This window comes from Colletotrichum phormii (genome assembly GCF_030913505.1).
Source record: "Colletotrichum phormii strain CBS 102054 chromosome Unknown BDP81scaffold_39, whole genome shotgun sequence".
NCBI classification, from domain to species: domain Eukaryota; kingdom Fungi; phylum Ascomycota; class Sordariomycetes; order Glomerellales; family Glomerellaceae; genus Colletotrichum; species Colletotrichum phormii.
In genome coordinates this window covers 258,825-278,162 of record NW_026851481.1, presented here as the reverse complement: position 1 = coordinate 278,162, position 19,338 = coordinate 258,825, and the positions used below count along the sequence as shown (strand labels likewise).

The following is a 19,338-nucleotide window of genomic DNA, read 5'->3' as shown; positions in this document are numbered from 1 at the left end:
TAGCGAGAGGCTGAGACAAGAGAGACTGTGGTATGCCAAAGCTGCATGCCCGTTTGCCGGGGTGAAACTGTCGCTGCCGCGACTATGGAGTTGCTCGAAGAATTCGCGAACCGATAGGTGGACAAATCGGAAAATACCCTGAGAGTCATCGACTTTGACGAGGTTAGCACAGACATCTTTGATTTGGTCTGGTTTGAGGGGGTATCGAGAGACGCCCGTTGCGGTTGAGACAAAGGCGGCGAAGTGCCTCGCTTCGATCGTTTCTTTGCCGTACATCAACCACTGAAATACACTATCAGAGAGGAGCTTGGCGTTCTTGCCCGCTGAAGAGATTCTGTCGTAAATCTCCTGGTAAGAGTCGTTGAGATTGTCAGGCAGTTGGCCGAATTGCGTCCGCAAATCCTCATCCAACTTTATCCACTTCAGAGTCTCGAGCTGGATACCCACCCATCTGAACCTAAGAAAAGACTGAGCGAAACCGAAGGCGCCATCAGCGGCGTAAGAATATTCAACTCACATTCCTTGTGCTTTAGAAGTCAAAACGTTGATGATTTCTTCACGGAGCCCTTGCATCCTAATTCCGTACTTGAGGTCTCTCAAATCCATGAGTGCGCCCACTTTATGATAAACGAACCGGCCGATATCATCTATGTTGTCATCAGCTCGTATCCGTTTGTCAACTGCATCAGCTAGCGAAGTCATGATATCGATGTCGTCTCGGCTGGAAATGAATATCTTGACAAGGTTCTCTGACTTGTCCCTGACGCGTTTGAGAAGATGGATGAGTGCAGTTCTTTCATCTTCATCACACTCGTCAACAGCATTAATGACAATTGTCAGAGAAGGAAATGTCTTCGTAGCGTCAACTAACATATCTCCACATTCGACTTCTGTTAGATCTCTTTCCCCGAATCCTTCGTCTTTCATGTTTTTGTATGCGATGCGCACGGCCTCTGGAATCATGTTTGTCGGGCACAAGGCGACTGTTTGCCTCAGAAGGCTCTGAGTTATTGCGGAACATTTCCCTCTCAGGAGCTCGCGGGAATCGCGAGTGCAGTAGAAATACGCAATTGGCTCTGCGGATTTGATGGCATCAATCACCATTGAGCAAAGTTTAGTCTTGCCGCAACCCGGGATGCCATGCAGCCAAAACACCGAAGAATAACTGCTACCTCGCCAGTGGATGAATTCGCGGTGTTTCAGTAGCCACTCGCCCGATCCATTGAGCCGTCCGCGACAAGCGTTCTGACGATGAGATGGGTAGGGCACCGGCCAAGATACAGATCTTCGAGGACGGCAGAGCGCTTGATGATGTTTGCGATGTGGCTCATGTTCTCGCATACAATGCCGAAAGTTTTCACATTGTCGACAGTCGCCTGGGGAAACAATCGGACGACGGCCCAGGGAAGTGCTGCATGTGCAGGATCGTATTGTATCGCGATGTCTCCGATATGCTTGAACTTATCGACCCAGGTGACTATATTCTCCAGATAGTCCTTGATGACATAGGTTTTGCCATTTCGTGTGAACTTCCAACGCTTTCTGAGTGACTCGGCCTTTTTCTCTACAACAGCAGCAAGAACCTCATCAAGGATCTCCAACTTGTCTAATCTGAAATCGTCAAATTGTTGTCTTTCTTTGACTGTCAGAGTCTCAAGTGCGGCTTGCCACCTAATGCTAACTGTCAAGTCAGCATCGATACTTTTCCCGCCATTTAATTACAAAACTTGTCACCTTGATGAGTTTGCCATGACATTGGATATCCTATCTTCCATCTGATCAGTGTTCCCGTCCGTGGACTGCTTTGTTCCCGCGTAGTTGCTTGGTGCCGACACCAGAGTGTTCACTAAAGCAAAAAAGTAAGGCAAAGAGGGGGCGGTTCATACGTCACGAGATTGAATCCTGCAAATGTTCGAAGTTCTGATTGGCTGCTTGCAAAATTCGGACTACACTGCCACGCTCTCATATCAAGGCCTTAAGCCGACTGATTATGCTGTTCACGTCCCAAGTTGAGAATTTAAGCACCCTTTGTATGTCAGAGATGTGGTTATTAAGTTTCACGACAAGTCTGGAAAGTCCAGTTCTGTGATGTTGTGGCTCGGGCTATGAGCATGATCCAACGGCCTCTTCTTTCTTGATCTGAGAACAATCGTAATAATATGCGTAAGGATATTCTTGCTGGTGGCTAATGATTCACGGCTGCGAGGTCACATCTATTGACAGACCTGAATTCGTTCTCGCTTCCGAGACAGATCAGAAGTCCCGAACCGCGCAAATTTCGTGAGCTCTCGTGCACTCGCCCGGCTGTCCGGATTGTACCCAAAGATCTCCAGCAACATTTCGACCAATTGTGAAGCTTCGATGTGAGTGATGTGTGGGAACGTCTTTAGCATTTCATCACTTTCGTCCGAGTAAGCAACAAAGTAGCCCCCATTCACACAAACGGCTGTGGTTTTCCAAAGCATTGCCGAGTACGCCTCCGGGTAAGGTGCTCATGGGGGCTTACCACTGTCAAATTGCGGCGGCATGGTGTCAACCTCGGCAGGGTCCTGTGGAGCTCTGTCCAGATCTATGAACAAGCTCGGGGGCTCGTCAAGGATCTGGTGTACCCTCTCTTTCAAAGGCCAGGTCTCCTCTAAGGTCTAAAACGGTTTGCCGGTCTCGCTGTCCTCAGATGGTTACTATCCTCGTCGAAACGTGTTTCTTTCCACTTCTCGGGTAGTCGCCCATCATCTTGACGATCTGTCTGAGAATGTCTGCGAAGCAATTTGTATCATAGTGAAGAAAAGGTCGTCTCCAGAACGAACTCAAAAGATCGCGCAGCCCAGAGCCCATAAATCCGACGCCGGGCTGGCTTGCTCGGCTACAGCGACTTCAGGCGCGATGGACTTTGCCGGCGTTCCAAGCTTACTCGGGGCGGACTCTGTGGTGAAGGATTGATCAAAGTCGATGATGCATATTCTACTGCTGAGCAGTTTGGAGGGTGGTGCCAGCCAGTCCAGCGCTTCGACTATATATTCGGGTGCATGAGGTTCAGTTGGCCCTTCAGAGCAGCGACGAACGGGCGAAGTTTGTGGTTGACCAAATAGTCGGGTAATGTTCTCTTCCGTGTAGATATGAAACTCATCGGTGAGACACAGTGTAATATTGCTAGCAGTAAAGTCTATTGATGACATGTCGAAAATTTGGAGTACACATAATTCCGTGGTGACATACCACCGTGGCAAAGTCCGTGTGAATGAAGCACAGTCAATGCCTAAGCTACTTGGAGCATTATGGACTTGCAGAGATCCGGCTTGACGCTTGTGTATATGCCTTCGGAAAGCCTGGAGAGATCAGATCCTAGGACAGAGTACACGAGGCAAAGGTGCCGTCCATTGGGACCTTCGACCCAGAACTGACGAATTGCGGTGCCGAAAAGCTCCGACTCGATCACCGATGGATGGTCTGCAATCACAGAGCGAGTGCTGTACGTTAATGATTCGCTGGCGACAACAATCTTCAGCGCAATCTATTAATGGTCTACGGAATCACGAGCAAGCCAGGCAGTCGAGAAGCCACCAAAGCCGAGTTTGTGACGGACTCGGTATCGCTCATCAAACACATCGTCAAGATGCACAGGATGGAAGACACCTGGCTCGTAAGCCTCCAGATCCTCGCATTCCTCGCTGAGCTGATATGGAAAGAAATTATCCTTCTCACCAAATGAGGACTGAAATGAGATATCTGGTGTGGAATCTGGACCTTCTACGAAGTGTAAGTGTTGTTCCATCGTGATTTGTGATGGTGATGGAGGTGAAAGAATGATGTTGATCATAGATTCATGACGAGAAGTAAGGACATATATGGAAAAAGTCGAATGCTCCGCGCCAACTGTTCGATCAAACGAACTGGATATGTGTCCAGGAGGAGACTTCTCGTACAGCAGCCCTGTTGGATCACGGTGCGAGTTTCCTTCCGAATTTCTCGGCCAACGTCTACGGCGAAGCGCTGTCGAAGCATTGACTCAACGTTAACGTTTTTGAAGCCCTTGGCATGAAGTTTGTTGCCAACGTTCCTCGAAGGATTCTGGTGCATCTCTACGGAAACCATTGCGAGGGTTGTCATCGGCACGTAGTCCAACCGGCCCGTTCTCAACCCCCCCGAAGCTTGTCTTGGCTTGTCCGTCAACTTCTCCAGCCACCAGCAAGCTAACAGTCCATGTAGCCATGGATATCCTCGGTGCGTAAACCAATCTCACGCTGTGTTGAAGTCTACTAGATGGGCGTAGATTATGGGGACACTACCAGCACACACTTCGTGTAATAGAGGCCGCAGACAAGAGGCAAAGCGTAATCTAGGAACGCGTATCGACGCTCCGGAAGACTAGAGGTCACTCATGAGTATTGGTCCTAATAAATGTAATGTAGCGAAGCCAAAGGCAAGGTCGAAGCATAGACGTTGGAACGACAAAGCACGAGCAATAGTGTAAAAGTATCAAATAATGCAGTTCGAAAAACGCACGCTTGGAAATTACGAGGCAGTCACCATCTGGACCAGCCTTTCTAACAGGAAACCCGCCGAACCCCAAAACAAAATCTCCATGTCAGTTCTCAGTTCTGCGGTACCTCTTCCCCTTCCTTGGGGAACGGCTTCCGTCCGTAGATGGAGTATCCGTACCAGTACGCATGGATGCCCAAGTTTTTGGCATCTTTCCTGACGCTTGCACAAAACGCAAGCACCTCGTTAGTGTCCCAATCCAGCACGCGAGTAAAGAGGGCGAGACATAGGCCCTCAATGCCCAGGAGGAGCGAAGCCGACGTCCACAGACCCAGGTTCCTCAACTTTTCGTCCTCGGCCCAAGGCGACGCCGGCATGACCTGCTTCGTGACCACCACATCGACGAATCCGGCCTCCTCGAGCATCTTGTCAAGCTTGGAGGCAATGGTGATGGGGCGGCCAATCTTGTCCGTGGCCTCGACGAGGTACTTTGACCACTTGAACAGCGCCGAATCCTCCTTGAGGGTGCCGTCGTCGCACTCGAGGGGGTACAGGTTATCGTGGACCTCAAAGTACCCGCCAGGCTCGAGATTTCTAAACGCCTGCGCAATGACCTTTGCCCAATCCTGGAAGCTGCCAGCCATGTTGCGCGCAAAGATGAAGTCAAACGGGATCGTCCACGTCCAATTCTTTTCCAGATCATCAACCTCAAAGAAGCAGTTTGGTGGCACGAACTCGGGTTGGATCGGGCTCAGGTCCACGCCTAGAACCTCTGCTCCTTGGTACGCGTCGGCGTATAGGATGGACCACAAGCCCGTGCCTGTGCCGAGGTCGAGAACCCTCTTGGCGCCCTCTTTCTTGGGACACAGGCAGAATTTGCCGTCCCAGGCAATGAGCCAGAGATGGTTCGCAATGTCGAGCCGCTCTTGTTCAGCCTCGTCGTTGGGAACGAGGTAGCTGCCATCGCTGAGGCGGTGGTAACTGCGGCCATTCTCGAACCGATAGTTAAAGATACTTGGGATCACGGACGCCAGGGAATTGTTCGTTGTGCCAGTGAGCTGTGAGGATGCGTCCATCCCGTAGTCGCTTTTGGCGACGGTTTCTTGTGCAGGGGCTGTGCTTCCCCCCTCAGCTTCAGGAGAAGCGGCTGCCTGGGTCGCCGGTTGAGTCGCCGGTTGAACCGCCGTCTCGGCAGCCGGCTCTGTAACGGGCTCCGATGCTGGGTGCGGGGGAGGTGCCGGTACGTCGGCCATTGCAAATGGGTTTCCTACCGTAGGTAGGGTAGGTGGCTCGAGTCGTGGAAAGTTTATTTAGTCGATGCACTAGAAAGAGCCGTAACTAGTGAGAACCAAGTGGAAAGTCAATGTATGTAGCCAGGCAAGTTCCCCCCCCAACCCCCTTCTCCCCCCCGAATTCCCCCTCTCTCTGACAAGTTCGCCCCCGCTTCCCTCTCTTCCACCGCTTGTTGGTTCTGTTTGTTGGTTTCCGCTCCTATCACTAAAAAACCCGCTAGAATCGGTAGGGGCCCCGGGTCCCCGGTCCCCGTTACAGCCATCTCCTCCCGGCCTTGCCGTTCCGGTACTAGCGCCCAGAGAATCTCGGAAGCGGAACAACATCCCCACCGACCAAAAATTCCCCCGGAGACAAGCAAGGCCACCGAAAGCCTCACACCACATCCATCACCTTGCTATACATCATCGAAGCTGTCTCCAGCTCCGCGATCACGACACGCCAAAACACCCGCGACACCTCAATCGACTTCCCGCCGAACCTCCCGACGAAGCTGCCTTCTCTGACATCCTCCTCGACGTCGAACTCCCCACACAAACCTCCAATCATGGTCGTTCGCATACGCCTCGCCCGCTTCGGGCGCGTCAACCAGCCCTTCTACAACATCGTCGTCACACAAGCAAGGTACGCCTCCAATCTCAAATCACTACCCCCCGATCCTTCTCCAACAAAGCACACCGGCCTCTGTGTTATACGGATATTATACCCTTTCACCGCCGCACAGCGAAGCTTCTCAACAACAGAACCCCAACACATCATGACAAACCCCAAACCTCGAATATAAAAACACCATAAGCTAACCCTCACCCCACAGAACCGCCCGCAACAGCAAACCAATCGAAGTAATCGGCACCTACGATCCCGTCCCCCGCCAAGACCCCTACGACGCGACAACCAAGCCGCACAAGGACATCCGCCTCGACTCCCTCCGCGCCCGCTACTGGGTCGGCGTCGGCGCCCAGCCCACAGAGACAGTCTGGCGCCTACTCTCCATGGTCGGCATCCTCGAGCCAAAGTACAGGCCAAACGGCACCCCCAACACGGCGACGGCGGCAAAGTCGCTCAGGACGCCTGCTTCTCCGGCGAAGGCCAAGGCTCCGGCACCGGCGGCATCATCATAGGCGAAGGCGGCGATTTGTAGGAGAATTTGACGTGGACGGAGTTGTGTTGGAATGAGAGTGGTCCAGCCTTCAGTGGCTGGGACAGTGTTGTGTATCAAAAGCATCGAAAGCGCAGCGCGAATCGCAGGGGTTGCAGTTGGCTCTTTTCTGCAATAGATTCGTTGTCGTGCAGGGTGGAAGGAGCTGATGGTGGGAATCGTACTACTAAGACGAAAAGAGACAACAACGGGCAAGCCATGAACAGGTCAGGGTCGTGACTTGAGTCTCCCGCGGGCAAGGACGAGGAAAAGTGAAGTGACGAAGCCAGGGTCATCCGGCACCATGTCACATCACAAGCGTTGTACAATAAGAGGATTGTAAAAAGACCAAAATGTCATTCCCAATTGAAGCTATCTTTAAAGGTCGCCAAAAGGCCGCTGTGACTATAAGCCAATGGGCCATGTCGGTCGTAGAACTGATTCTAGACTAAACGTTGATGAAAGAAACGAAAAAGACCAATGCTGGACGTAACCAACGCCCCTGACATGCAGCCACCACGCTGGTAAGGGTTACACAAAGAAAACAAAAGAAGCCCCCCAAGAATCAGAAGAGAAGCATGCCATCCAACTCCGAAAATGCGCGACGCTGCCCGTGGGACTTTTGTGACGTCGCCGTATCTCTATCCCAAGCGGCCGTGTAGTAAATATAACTGCATCATCGCCTCAATGAAACAAATCTTCCTCTAACCTTCATCTTCATGAAGGATAAAAGTAGTCGCAATTAGTGAGATGCGTGGAACACAACGTTCATAAAGAGACAGACCACCATGACACATATGCCGTAGATGGCGAGGGCCAGAGCCATCTTGCGGAGAGCGTCTTGCTCAATGTGTTCGAGGTCCCAACGCCACTTGCGCTTCCACTGGCGAGGATCCGCAACGTGACTAGCGATGCTACCGAGACTAGCGATGCTAGTAGCCATAGGATCCGCATCCTCTTCGTCAACGGGAGCATCGGCGTCGTCGTCCTCCTTGTGAAGACGTTGCTGATGGATGCTATCAGGATCGCTAATCTTGTAGTAGAACAGGCCTGGAAGAATGAAGCTAATGCTAGTTGAGCCGGTGCTTCCAACGTAGGCCAAGACTCTCTCGAGACTGTGAACTGAGAGAGCGGTTACATAGGAAAGAACGAGAATGACCGACGTCAAGATGGCGAATCGAGTCTCGCCCATGGAAGAGCTAGATCCGTGGTCGGAGCGTACAGAAGCCGATGAAGGCAGCAGCGGACGACCGCCCGGAGAGTTAGATCGGCCGTTGGCGTTTGAAGCACGGTTGGGTCGCCACTTGAGGATAGCATCGACGGAGGCGCGGCAAGGATGAACCTGCAGAGGTACGGAGAAGGTGACGAGCACAACTATAGCAAGCTGGCCGATATACGAAGCGGCAGTCGCAGAATCTGAAGGCGTTAGTAAGGCTCGGGCAAATTGCTCTCCCATAGTGACTTACACATCATGACAATGTTGCCCTTGACAGCGTTGCCGAAAGTGAGGTACCCGGTGATGGCGACAACAGTGTAAATCGAGGCAGCAGTGCCGATGCTAGTGCCAACAACTCCAATGACGCTGCCAGGAGAGTTGTCCTTAATCTCATTCAAGATAGCAAACATCTGTTCACTGAATGAGCAAAATGTTCAAATACTGACCAAAATTCAACTTACGTTCTGGTGGCATGTATAAGCGAAAACAACAACGGGCAACGTGCTGAGGAATGCGACAGCGCTTTCGGGTTCAACAACTCGAATCTCGCTCATGTCCTTGAGCCGGTCCGTCGAGAAGTGATAGATGACGAGAATGACGAGGTAGCCGATGGAGACCAGAGCAACGATGCTGGTGTACTTGAGCGAGTCGAGCTTCTTCAGAAAGCTGAGAGGGATAATGACCAGCATGAAGGCAGTAATCCAGAAGTTCCTCTCGCCGAGATACGGGTTCTCCGCCACGGCACTCGCGAATAAGCCGATAAAAACCTTTGGCATCAAGTCGCCAATGATGATCATGTAGGAAACGCCGACACCGAAGCACTTAATCGCAATGGCAGTGTCGAAGATGATGGCGGCGTTCGGGTACGTAATCTTGGAAATGGCGAAGAAGGACGATGTCCCTCGATCGAGGTAGCGTGCGCAGCGAGACTGAAGATACAGGCCAAAGGCGGCCGTGAGTCCAGACCACACAATCATCAACACACCAAGCATACAGCCCATGTGTGATACCACTGATGGCATTGCCAACGTCCCCGCGCCAACGACTGTAGTCACGATTCGTCAGCTCTTCTTCTTGCCCCGCACTCGTGTGCCATCTCGTGGGAGTCTGCGACAACACGTACTTGTATTGAGCAGGTTGATGACGCTACTCAGCATCGAGGCCTGGCCTCCCCCCTCCTTGGCGTTTCTTCGGCGTTGTCTGCAGGATGTATTCCATACGTCAGCAGAGCTCTCTTCCATCATCTGGCTGCATGCGCCTTCTGCGGGGAGGATCGGGAGTTCGGCATACCGTGACATTTCGCCGGAGCTTCCAGACGCAATTGAGTTTGCGTTCCCATCAGTAATGCTAGAGTAATTCGTCATAGTATTGCTCGCCCGTTTCGTAATTATTGATCGCCGTCGGTGTCGTCGTCGTCTTGGACAGTCGGTCGTCGGTTTGTTGGTCGTTGTTCGCTGTTCGCTGTCGTCGCCAGAATGCGTCGCTGCGCGCTCTCTCGTTCGAGTGGTTGGTAATAGTTCGCAAGCGCAATCGCAAAAGCGGAGGTCTGATAAGAATAGCTAAAAAAAAAAAAAAAAAAAAAAAAAAGAGTCCGTAAGAAGTTGCCGGATTGCGGAAGTAGAACGAAGTGTCCACAATTGCGACCCAAAGTCACAGAATACAAGTCACAAATCGTGAGTTTGAGAGAGATGTGTAGTTGGTTTATCAATGATTATCGAGCAGAAGCCGAATGCGTAAGAGTAACAAGAGAGGTCGAAAGAAAGCAGCTGGTCGTCGTTGATCAGAAGGGGGAAAAGAAAGGCGGCGTTTCTCGGCTTCGCGGCGTTTGGGATGCGACTGCGATTTGCGGTTACGGCTTGCGGCTGCAGCACCTGGTCGGTCGTCACTCGTCAGTGGTGTTCGAGTCGGCGCACCCACCCACACACACTCCCAGTCAAGGCGGAGAAGGCGGAGAAGGCGTAGGGAAAAGGCGTGACGTTGCGACGAATGACCGGCGGAGAGTTTGCGCAGGGCAACTGTGACGTGATTTTGGAGGAATCTCTCGAAATCAATCGAGGAAAGGTGGTCGCTCCTGCTGGGACAAACCTCGCAGGCTTCGGTTCGGGGTGTAGCGACTGAGTAATTCAAGGTTCTGGTTCTGCGGCGGCTGACGCCTGGCTGAATGGGGCGCCCCAGCCGGGCTGGGAAGGGCGCACTGGGACGGACGGTGGACGGGTGGCCAATACCGGCCAGCACCTTTGGTCTGTCGATCTCTGAATGCCCTTTTTCTGAAGGCGGCGACGAACGAGTCACGACGGCACGTCCAAGGTGTCGAAGGTCGTCTCGGTCGCAAAGTCGCAGGACAGAAATCGCAGGACAGACGGATAGATCACACGACAATGTGCGATGCGATGGCCAGGTCTTTTTCCCTCTCCGGTGCGTGGGTAAGGTGTATACGTGTACAATCGGGAAAGGACGTAAACCACTTCAGCCCCCCCTGGTACAAAGTACACACTGAACGGCAGAGAGACTGAGAGAGAGAGAGAGAGAGAGGGAGCAAGAGGAAGGACCGAGGGTTCCCGCTGAATAACCGAGAAGTTTAAAGGTATTAATTATGGACAGGCGGCGGGCAGCTCCAGAAAGTGAGGTGGTATCAGGATGACAGGGCCTGGTCGGGGGACTCGGGGCGGGTAAAATGAGCAGGCATAGGGTGTCGTGAGGTGGTGGTACCTTGCGTCTTGCGTGGTGGTTACTGGTGGATGTTGGAGCAGCAAGTGGAAGTTTGTCAGGGAAGTAAATGACGACTGACGAGAGTGTTTGCTACCGCCGAGCAGAAACTGTCCAATGTCATTGATTCTTGTTACACAGCATTACTTTTCAGGTGCTCTTAGGTAAGAAAACCGGAGACCCGCGACTGGAACTTGACGGGGCAAAGCATCTGGCAGTTTAGCAATTCTTACGTATTGCCCAGACCGCAATGGACCTTCGGTACCCGTACGCAACTTGGCCAGGGCCACGAGGCATTGGCACGTTCCGAAATGTCCGTCAGCGGCCAACGCCGGCCCGCGCAGAACAAGGCAAGGCACCACTGCACCAAGCAGCAGAATGCCAGCAGGTCCTTACCTTAGCGTTCACCCAGCCCGCTTACCCGCTGACACTTCCCTCACTCTGTGCTTGGCGCAGGGGCCGGCGTGGAGTCGCGACGGGAGTTTTGGGGCACGAGACCACAGGCAACCCTCACATACCGTTTGATGTCGTTGGTTTTGATATGCCTCAACTTACCTAAGATCTGTAGAACAAAAGTTGCTTTTGCTTCTCCCTTTCATCGTCTTCCCCGAAGAAAACCAAATATAGTTAGAAGACGAAGATATGTGAAGAATAATGACTTTGTAATTAGAGAGACATTGACGGAAATGAGTCTCAATGCGCCCGAGACCAATTCATTCCATTGGCTGGCTCGACCGGCAATTCCCTTATCTAATCGGAATGTCTTACAATTCTGGTCCGGTGGGTCGGTCACAAGCCACACTTCCCCGGGCAGCTGGCCACACTGACTCTCAACCCCGAGATCTCAAGAGGAGAGCTTCAGCCACTTAACACCTTCCTTACCTCCCAGCCTTACCACGCTAAGTCACAACTGTGACGATCAACTCTCGGGGAATTGCTTGCTTGTTTCGACTCACATTTCAAATACGAGAACTCTTTCACCACCGGCATTCACCAGTAACATCTTGCGCTGAACGTACCCAACCCCACGCACGACGGACGACTAGCAGCGCAGTGGAATTGACCTCCTTGACATCCAGACGACACCATACACGCGACGCAACGCGCGATATCCTCCATTACCATGGACACATCCCTCGATAAGACGACACTCTCGACGATATCTCTTCTTGAATCGCGTCTCCTGCGCATCGAACACCTCCTCTACGGCCCAACGGCTCCCTCACACTCCTCTCAAACAGACTCAGCAGTAGACACCCTAGAAGATCTCGAGCGCCGATTCAACCATCTCCTTTCCCGCATACGCGTATACGGCGAATTGATGAAAATCTGTACGTCCACCAACAAACACTCTACCAAACTCTCACGAGCACGACTGACCCAATCATCTGCAGACAACCTCCACCCAACCCTCTTCCAACCCCCACCGCCCTCGGAACCGCCAATCCATCTCGCCCCAGAGGCAATCCAAGCAACCGTTCTCGCCTCCGCCGCCGCCTTCCCAGCAACAGCCTCGTCCCTGACCTCCGTAAACGACTGCCCCATCCCCGAATCATCGCAGAGCGCGGCCCTCGCCTCCCTCATGCCCAGACTGCGCGGCATTGAAGCGACGCAGATCGCTCAGGAAGCCGAGATGGCCGAGCTGCGCGCCCGGAGCGAGGATGTCCTCCAGGCATGGTACCAGCAGGGCGTCCTGGGCGTCTCCGATTTCGTCGCCGATGTCGAGGGCCGGGTGGAGATGGTTGAGCGCCGGGTCCGGAGAGCCGAACGGGAGAAGGAGGCCGCGGCCGCCCTTTGATACCCCACCCCGGAGGTGTGACTCCATATCAACATTCAACAATGGCCTAAAAGGCTATCGGCGTACCCAGACGTGTGCCGGTGGGTTTTCACTCGTACAGGGTTCTGCATATCCTCAAAATGCTGCCTATGCCCTGGGACCGCTTGGTACGACCTGCCCACCTACCCAAGGCCGAGATCAGGCCATTTGCCGGCTTGCATGAAACGAAAGAGTCACCTTGTCTGAATGCCACCCGACGGCCACGACAGCAGCACCAGCTGGGCCAGCAGTAGTCACAATTCTCTCCGCAATACGACTCCATCACGTGAGAATTCGAAAGCCGGGCACATGCTCATAGTACACCTCCGGCGGCGAGCTTTCTTCGTCCAAAGACTGCAAGACAAAAAAGATAGGAAGCTTTGTTCACTATGCAGTTTCGCAACGGGATGCTCCTGGTCCGACCTGCAGAAGACATCACCTCGAGCATGTGCTCGGATGACCCCGAAAAGCTTGGTCTCGGCCGCCCTAACCGCAATGCAGACGCAGAAAGCTACTCTGGAGAATGCAACATGATTGGGTCAAAGTCCCGATTGCGTAGGCTCAGTGGTTGGGTCGGGGAGAGCAGAGTGCAGACTCACAGAGTGCTGGCCTAGCAGTGGCGGGATCTCCCCTCTCCGCGTTTCAGAAACAGGTTTGTCGGACTTTGTCCCAGGACTGGTGGCCAGACATGGTAAACTCTGTACGTTGAAGAGAGGGCTGAATTAGACTTGAGGGTAACTTCAGCAAACGCTCGGGCGATGCCTTTGTCAGTTGCTGGATCTGCTTCTACCAAAGTCGTGTAGTTCTGACCAGTGGCAAATGGGCATTAATACGAGAAGACCAACTGTAAACTTTCCGTGAATCGTGTCGTGACATTTTTCCTGTGTCCATATCTAACCGACCTTAGTACATATCTCGCTGGAGGGGCCGCCCGAGCGCTGAGGTGACACTGGATGCTAGAATCGGAAGAAGCCTGATCTACCAGACCAGGAAAGCTTGGCTCCTCGGGTGCTATCGAATGCAGCTTTCAGGGATGCAGCTTTCAGGGGGCCTCGTCCGTGAACACTGGGCACGGATGACAGACTAAAAGGTGATGGCACCAAGCGGCTGAGAACCCCTCACGATAGTAGGTGAGTTGCCCGTGTGTCAGCACAGCTTCGAGTCCGTCCGAGGTGGCTAAATGGATATCTGAGCTCGACTACCGAGGATTTGTCTGTGAGGACTCTTGGCAGATAGCAGGGCAGAAAACAGGACTCGAAAGATCGGGGTATGGACACGTCGGGAGTCTGTTGTTGAGAATTGACCAATAGTGGAAATGGCAAAGCTTCATACCCCGCGTCAGCCAAACTACCGGGTCACCAGATGCGTTTCCCTGTTTTTTTCGACTGCTGGAGCTGACGTGTCAAGCCACACACGAGAGAACGAAAGCCACTGAGGTGTCGGCATGTTCAAGGGAAGAACCCTGGAACCAGTCTGGTTGGAAGCGAGAGTCGCCTGAAGGTGGTGCGGTTGGCTATCTTTGCTGAATACTTACCTACTTAGGCGTGGTCGTTCAGACTTCATGAGAGACGCAGGGGCTGTCCTCAGGGATGCCGGCTGGAGGAGGGGGGCTGTGGGAGAAATTGTTAAGATACACAGTGTGCGACAGACGGTTTAGCAACCGGTGCGGTTGCAACAGACGATTTGCTACCGCGAGCTCTGTCGAAGTTGGTTTTTGTTTTTTCTTCGTTCAGTCGCGAAGTTTGAAACCGTCGATCTTGTCTTTGGCAATCCGGCCGTTAGGCAGCGAAGAATCATGCGTTATCATATTTGTCTTTGATCTGACACTCTTCACGCCGCCCGCTCGCGTGGTTGACATCGAGATATCATTTCGTTCCAGACTTGGCGTAGTGCCGACACGGAAATGGGGGAATTGGCGAATCCCAGTTTGGAAATAGGGCGGATGCCAGGGAATTTGAATCAGGAACAGTCTCGGGACCCTTCGGGTGCATGAACACTTCCAAAGCTCGAACGGTGTCCACCATGGGGCCGCGTCGATGAACGACTGATGATCAGAGATGAAGGAAAAGAGATTTTCTGCACGCACCGCATCTTGCCAGTGTGCCCAGTTCATCGAGAGGCCCGGCTCATCTAGACAGCTCCTTTGGCCTTGATAGCATCCGTATGCCCGTCCGTTGCCCTTCCGGGAGCACTTGCGTAACTAATATTCGCACGTTTGGTAGAAGCAGTAGACTGAGCCTCTCTCAGACATTCATGTCAAGAAATTTTGCCTAGCAGTTGTCATGACATAGGCGCAGCATCGGATGCGTCATTGGCAATTGATGTGTTGCGAAGGGAACCAAGATTGCAGCCGGGCCAACAGTGGACGGCCACAGAAAGACCCGTCGACCGGCCGGACATTGTGTGAATCCTTGGTTAGCGGCATTTCAAATTCGAAATCGTGGACGATATCGACCCGACTCAAGGCCGATGCTAGGCCTCGCAGTTTCTAGTCAGACGGATTCTTAGGTTGAGATGGAAGGCCGGATATGTACACCAGCTTCGTTCGACAAGATGCGGTTGCTCAGCCAAAAAGCCTTCCGGCCGTTTGAACGGTAGTTAATCATCAGGATCTTCGGAGTTCCCACAGAAACGCAAACGCATCATAGTAAAAGACGGATGTTGGGACGAAAGAAGAGAATGCGAGTCAAGAAGATGTCAGTGACGTGCGACAGGCTGTGCGGTTTGCATGGCAGCAACGGCTATCCTAGGCCGAAAGCTTGCACGTTTTCTCCATGGTGCAACAAGCGTGTGACTAGAAGCCGTATCGTAGGACACTGTCGAAAATTTTAATGCGTCTTCTGGGAGAGATCTGTCATCGATTCGAAGTGGAGAAGGCGCGCTCACAAGGCGACGAAGAAGACTGGTGTCACTAGACGAAGCCACGTTCTGAGATCCAGACATATCCGGATTCGGTCGCGATAGTCGATACTACGCGCTTGCGAGACAGCTTTGTGGCAGTAGCTTCTGTTTGGTTCCTGTGGTTTCAGAACTCGAAAGACGCCAACGGATGACCGTCTTTCGCGCGAATGGCCGCTGCCGAACAAGGTTTTGGACGGCAGCTTGGTTGGACAGGCGCCTTGCAGCCTGCAGAGGAGCAGATGTAGGTAGCCTGGCAGCTGTCGGGTTCAGAGACTCGAGAGTCAAGCGCGGGCAAGCAAAAGGTGACAAGCACCCGTGTTCCTACATGTCAAACGGGTCTAAGGAGAATGCAGTCGGTTGAGTGATGAGTCTGACCCAGTCGATCACGGCGGCTCTGACCGCGGAACGGTATCATCAGGTTCCATCCGGACAGCTGTCAGGAGCCGTGCTGTCACTGCTGTGAAGGTTGGATCCGTAGCGCGCTGCTGCGCGTGTGCCTCGGAGGCGAGCCGGACCATCGGTCGGTGGCATCTTGCCCCCGGAGAAGACAAAAGAAAGACATGTGAGGGTCCAAGAGCTGGGCGTCGAAGTGTCTGAGATCGGGAGACTCGGCTCTATGGTATTGATCGCTGGTAGCAGTACTCCGTACCCAATTTGCTCCTCTTACCTACCAAATCGAGTGGACGCTCGCTGATCTCTGTCCGCGCTTGCAGTAGAGACTCCGTACATCATTGTACTGGTCGTGATGAAACAACGAGAAGCTGGCGGGTAGTGATGCCGTGGTGTGGTGCCCCTGCGTCAGAGACGACAGACGATTGACACGGTAGTGGCGATGGAGGGTCTCAAAACACCAGTGGAAGAGACGCAGTCGTGACAAAGCCGCGTTAAGCAACTCTGGCTGGCATATTGCTCGATGGATGGTGTACTCTGTGATTTTCGGTTGAGATACCCGTAGCAAGTGCGCGAGACCTGACTAGATCTTCGCTCCTCCCGTATACGAATAGATAGGCTCAGGTAAGGCAAGCAGTGTCAGGGCTGAGCTGGACCAAATTGGAGGGAACTGCTGAGGTGAGGTACCGCGGTACGTCCCTCGAATCCGAGTGGAGTGGGGCCTCCGTCAGGGGTAAGCGGCTTCATTGACCAATGGTTTCTCGATTTACACCGGCTTGTCCAATGCTGTTGGTGGGATGGCTTGCAGGAACCCCGAGAGGCCACTGGAAAGTCAAAAACAAAATCTCAAACCCGCTAGCCGCGACTTTCAGACAAGGGGGGGGAGGGGGGGGGGGGCGAGACAGAACAGAGAACCCAAGGAGACAGGCCACAATGGAACAGACAGCAGTTGGTATGGACAAGCAGGGACCAACGGTTTCTGGGGATGTGATAGAGGAAACCGGGGATTTGGCGGGAGATCCCCCCAAGATGAGCACGGTGGGCAGGTACCAGTCTATCAGACGGCTCTTTTGGGACAAGTACCTCTCCCCGATGTTCAACTTGGCCAGGCCACCAAAATGGGTGGACTCGTTCCTTCCGTCAAGCCTGGAAAAGCACGGGGCATGAGATACGTGCCTATCTTACCTCGCCGCCCCGTACCGAATGGAAGGAACCCAAGCAGTCATCCGCACAGTTTCGACACAAAAGCCTTGACACAGTGGGATGCAACAGACAGCAGGAAGCAGACATCCAGGACTGCCTTCCTTTCCTTGGGATTACTCCGCATTCACATTACCTTACCATTTGTGTAGTTCGGTTGGCTCAGATTCCCCTTCCAGGATGTACCCAAAAGAAAGTGTACGATTATGTCTGCGCCTGCATCGTGTCGCCTGCAATACAGCGCTGCCCGGTCGATTTCATTGGCAACGGGCAGTTCTCGAACGGGTGCACATTTGCTGCACCGGCCATCAATTACTTGATGAGGGCCTGTAATTGATTTCCGTTGCCCCCCACGTGCCCTTTGAATGGGCTCAAGCAGTGCAGTGACGAATCGTTTAGTATTAGCGCAGGATGCCGTGACTTCTGTTCTTGACTCCTTCCACGTCTCTCCTCTCAGGTTCTCCTTCCATCTCGCAGCAAGAAGTATCCGTAAGTACATGGGTACGGAGTACATACGTCCCCCCCCTCGTCTCGCTTCCCGCCCTTCACCTGCCGCCTGCCCGCGCAGTGTCCCTGAGTTCCGGGTCTGGGTCCTCCTCCTCCTTCTCCTGCCTCCACCTCACCTTCTATCCGTACGAAGTTGGTAGGTACCTTTTACCGGGTCTCTGAGGTTGGTCCACGTCCACGTTTTGCGTCTAATTGACTCTGGGTCCACCGTCCAGTTACTCCTCCTCCCTCGTCGAGTATTCGCACCAGCAGACCAGGAAGTCGCAGGCACAGCCAGCACAGCCTGAGAACCTGCAGCAACAACCCTTGCATCTTATCTGCGCTTCAGTCAGGTTGTCTGTTAGAGTGCCAGTCTCCCACTCTTACGCCGCAGCCTGCCCTGTCCTCTTTTAATTCCATTCTTCCCACCCCACCGTCCATTCTTCTCATCCCTTTCAACCCTTTTCTGCGACAAAAACGGTCCCCCCCGTTGCTGCCCGCTGTCGACCACCTGACCAAACCAGAGAGTCAAGGAACTGGGAACTGACTGTTCGCTGGGTCAAAGGAACTGGATAATCAACAACACAGCGCGAAAGAGGGTCAGCCGAAGAATAATAACAAATACATTCGCCGCCGCCTCCGCCGCCGCAGTTGCAGAAGCACACACGACACGAGCCGCAGCGCCAAACCAAACGAGTAACGAGCCCACATCTTACGCCGGGGCGCAACGGCACCCGACAGGCACCACAAGAAAAATAGGGGCGCGGGTTTGCACACCAACACGCGATCCGGGGGTGCCACGAGCAATTCAGCGTAGTCTAGCCTTTCTCTCTCAACTCAAGCCCTTACAAGCCTGAGAAACACAGAGAGAGAGGTATACAGATACTCTCTGTATCCGTACCAACAACAGGCACACCACCACCTTCACCCGTTGCGACCGAGAACACAAGTGCTAGAGAAAGACGCCAAACAAGGACGAAAATCGACGCCACAAGACTCGCGCCTCCGTCTCTTCTCACGGCACCACTGTGAGTTGGGTCTGGCTGGTCTTGGTCTGCTTGGTCCGGCGGCATTTTTCTGCCTCGCTATCCACGCCGCCTAGTTCCTCTTCGGGATCTTGCTAGTCGTTGCCCTTCATTTCACGCCGTCAACCGCCAACGACGCCTACCCCTTCTCTCCTCTACCGCCAGCCTTGGCTCAAGCCTGCTGTTCCTGTTCCTACAACTGTCGTCCGTCTCCCGACGCAGCCCACCTTCAGTCTCTCCTTCGACTTTCGACTCGACATCGATTTCGTCTTCCACTGTTGTTTTCTCTAATCCTATACATCCTTTTCTTCCGATTCCTCCTCGCTCCTTCGATTCTGGACCTTCGGTTCTCCCTTTCTTCTCCCGATCGACAGCAATTCATCGCCGTCTTCGATTCGCTTCATCGCTCCCATCTTTGAATTGCTCACAGATTCCGACTAGTCGATCATTCTCTTTTTCTTCTCCCAGAAAAGAGGCTTCCTTGCTGGACAACCCTCTGAAACGATCGACTCGCTTTCGACATCACAATTCTTACCCGCCGCATCGTTCATTCGAGCGCCCTACTTCGCTGCCTACCTTAGCCGCGTCAAATCCAACGCTCAGCTCATCTCAGCTCAATACCGCGCACACGCTACCTCGCGCACTGAACAGCACACAGCGCACCCGTCACAACAACATCTCCAGCGCCCTT

The 19,338-nt window shown here is 53.2% G+C and overlaps 5 protein-coding genes across 5 annotated transcripts; 2 read left to right on the top strand and 3 right to left on the bottom strand.

The window, feature by feature from the left end:
- Positions 1-256: 256 nt before the first annotated feature.
- On the bottom strand, positions 257-1,809 carry BDP81DRAFT_508781 (uncharacterized protein; the record flags this gene model as incomplete). The annotated part of the gene is made up of 2 exons (XM_060595707.1): positions 518-1,809; positions 257-457 (listed from the first exon to the last, which is right to left on the bottom strand). Coding segments are annotated over exons 1-2 (1,025 nt in total), but the record flags the coding sequence as incomplete, so codon positions are not given.
- Positions 1,810-4,357: 2,548 nt separating this feature from the next.
- Positions 4,358-5,859, bottom strand: BDP81DRAFT_442304 (methyltransferase domain-containing protein). Its single transcript, XM_060591664.1, has one exon. It carries the CDS (start codon positions 5,730-5,732, stop codon positions 4,593-4,595), a length of 1,140 nt encoding a protein of 379 aa, XP_060438127.1. The 5' UTR covers positions 5,733-5,859; the 3' UTR covers positions 4,358-4,592.
- Positions 5,860-6,316: 457 nt separating this feature from the next.
- Positions 6,317-6,890, top strand: BDP81DRAFT_335150 (ribosomal protein S16; the record flags this gene model as incomplete). The annotated part of the gene is made up of 2 exons (XM_060585830.1): positions 6,317-6,393; positions 6,584-6,890. The coding sequence occupies 2 exons, from the start codon at positions 6,317-6,319 to the stop codon at positions 6,888-6,890; spliced, it is 384 nt and encodes a 127-aa protein (XP_060438126.1).
- A 759-nt stretch (positions 6,891-7,649) lies between these two features.
- Positions 7,650-9,421, bottom strand: BDP81DRAFT_466345 (transmembrane amino acid transporter; the record flags this gene model as incomplete). The annotated part of the gene is made up of 5 exons (XM_060594384.1): positions 7,650-8,323; positions 8,374-8,533; positions 8,585-9,168; positions 9,247-9,323; positions 9,414-9,421. The coding sequence occupies 5 exons, from the start codon at positions 9,419-9,421 to the stop codon at positions 7,650-7,652; spliced, it is 1,503 nt and encodes a 500-aa protein (XP_060438125.1).
- Positions 9,422-11,952: 2,531 nt separating this feature from the next.
- Positions 11,953-12,627, top strand: BDP81DRAFT_335277 (nuclear distribution protein; the record flags this gene model as incomplete). The annotated part of the gene is made up of 2 exons (XM_060585839.1): positions 11,953-12,160; positions 12,224-12,627. 2 exons carry the CDS (start codon positions 11,953-11,955, stop codon positions 12,625-12,627), a joined length of 612 nt encoding a protein of 203 aa, XP_060438124.1.
- Positions 12,628-19,338: the final 6,711 nt, after the last annotated feature.

What these genes read in the sequence shown, in the direction of transcription:
- BDP81DRAFT_442304 (XM_060591664.1), bottom strand. Translation starts at nt 5,732, where the DNA reads ATGGCCGACGTACCGGCACCTCCCCCGCACCCAGCATCGGAGCCCGTT.